Source organism: Corylus avellana, chromosome ca7 (genome assembly GCF_901000735.1).
Source record: "Corylus avellana chromosome ca7, CavTom2PMs-1.0".
NCBI classification, from domain to species: Eukaryota; Viridiplantae; Streptophyta; class Magnoliopsida; order Fagales; family Betulaceae; genus Corylus; species Corylus avellana.
Window position 1 is genome coordinate 18,222,798 of NC_081547.1, and position 1,770 is coordinate 18,224,567.

Genomic DNA, 1,770 nt, shown 5'->3' on the forward strand with positions numbered 1-1,770 from the left:
CTGATCTCAGGATATTAAAATCATGGAACAACTAACAAACATGATCCTACATTCAAATGTTTGTTCAGCTAATATCAAGGAATAAAATTCCTGAATATGTGGGAAATCAAATCCCCTCCCTGCCTATAAATACAAGTCCTATTATCAAACCAAAGGTAATCACAACTCTCGCTATCTGAGTTCCATAGTTGTTGACAATATCCTTTCTCTTTCCCATTTTGACTTAGGCATCGGAGTGTTTCCGCCGGCTCACCCCCCGGTCACTTCGATCCTTCTTTCTTCTTTGTTGTGCAGTCAAATAGTTTGTGCCTTGGTCAACTCAAGCTCGGTAGGCGTGCAACGTCATCATTTGGAAAACTGTGCATCAACAATGAACAACCATTTTATGCATATTAGAAGAATCTAAAGTGAGTAAAAAGTGGGCCGAGGGGTTTTTTTTCTTCTACGGCTACTAGAAGAGCCACCTACATAGAACCACATATAGGCTAGATTCTCTCTATTTTAAATAAAATAAAAAATATATATTTTATTATCAGAATTTAAAGTTAGTGAATCTAACGATACACATTATTTAATATCAATGCACCAACCTTAAATCTCAAGCATTTAATTGAATGCTATCCATTTTTTAATCAAACCCAAGTAGTGTGGGGAACTTGCCACTTGCCAACTCAGTCTAAAAATATTAACAACTTTGCTTCATTAAGTAGAAGGAATGAGGCGTGATTTGAACGGTAGAAGACAGTCTCCTTGCATGACTGCCACGTCATAAAAACAGTGAACATGACAACCTGGATCACATTAAACATAAGAATTATACAGCCTAGATTCAACTCTGTCCTAATCGTCCTCTCAATAGAGCTGTCCAACCATTAAAAAATAAAAAAAATAAAAAACATTCTATTTAAAGATTAACTAACTATATCAGGAAAAAAGGAAAGAAAGAAATGACAGCAGATTATACAGATAATATTCTGCCAATTAAGCAGTTGATGCAACATCTTGCCAACTCTAATCAGTTGAGCAAAAAAATCTACACAACTCAAATTCGGTTGCTTCAGTGTAGAGGATCAACCGTAAAGACATTATCTTGTTTGCAAGGTTTCAACCATTCAATTACAGAAGACATTTTGAAGAACAAAGTATGCTACTTGAACAGCTACAACAAATCAAGCAGGGTTTTATTTATTTTTTTATTTTTTGTCAAAAATTAACTAAAACTACAGTTAAATAGTACGGTTCTACTCTTGTTTCTCGTGGTGGCATAATAATCTGCAAAATAGGCAACATTAATAATGGGGAGAAAGGCGGGGGGATTTACAAGAAAACTGGAAGCATCAAGCAATAGATTTAACCAAAATCTTGGGCATCATTCTTGAGTTTCCCAATTCCATCTCTTGGGTAGTTTGTTGGCCTTCGCTACTTGAGACAGAATGGAGCATAGCAGACTCGCTGCTAGGTCCACTGTACTCACTAGTGCCTTGTTCTTGGCTTTCTAGTGCCATCTTTCTAAATTTCTTCAAGTTCTCCTTATACTGGCTAATCTCATAATCCGTGCTCTCAAACGAACCGAATGCTCTGCTGTGCCCAGGTTTCACTCCCTCACTTTGATCATCTAGAGAAAGGCTGCCTTCCAAAGATCGAACTATCTGCTTTTATCAAGAATGGTATTAGGGTCATATGCCATCATATAGAATAATTTGGCTTATGAATTTTCAAATTGGAATATCTCAATTCCATAAATGTGCTGGTGAATTTGAACAAACCTAT

General features: G+C 36.4%; 1 protein-coding gene across 1 annotated transcript in view; it reads right to left on the minus strand.

Moving 5' to 3' along the window:
* Nucleotides 1-1,160: 1,160 nt before the first annotated feature.
* LOC132187804 (proline-rich receptor-like protein kinase PERK1) overlaps nt 1,161-1,770 on the minus strand; it is a gene marked incomplete in the record, with an annotated part of 25,027 nt that continues 24,417 nt past the window's right edge. Inside the window, 1 exon segment of the mRNA XM_059602243.1 lies at nt 1,161-1,652. Within this exon segment, the coding sequence (XP_059458226.1) occupies nt 1,338-1,652 (315 nt within the window).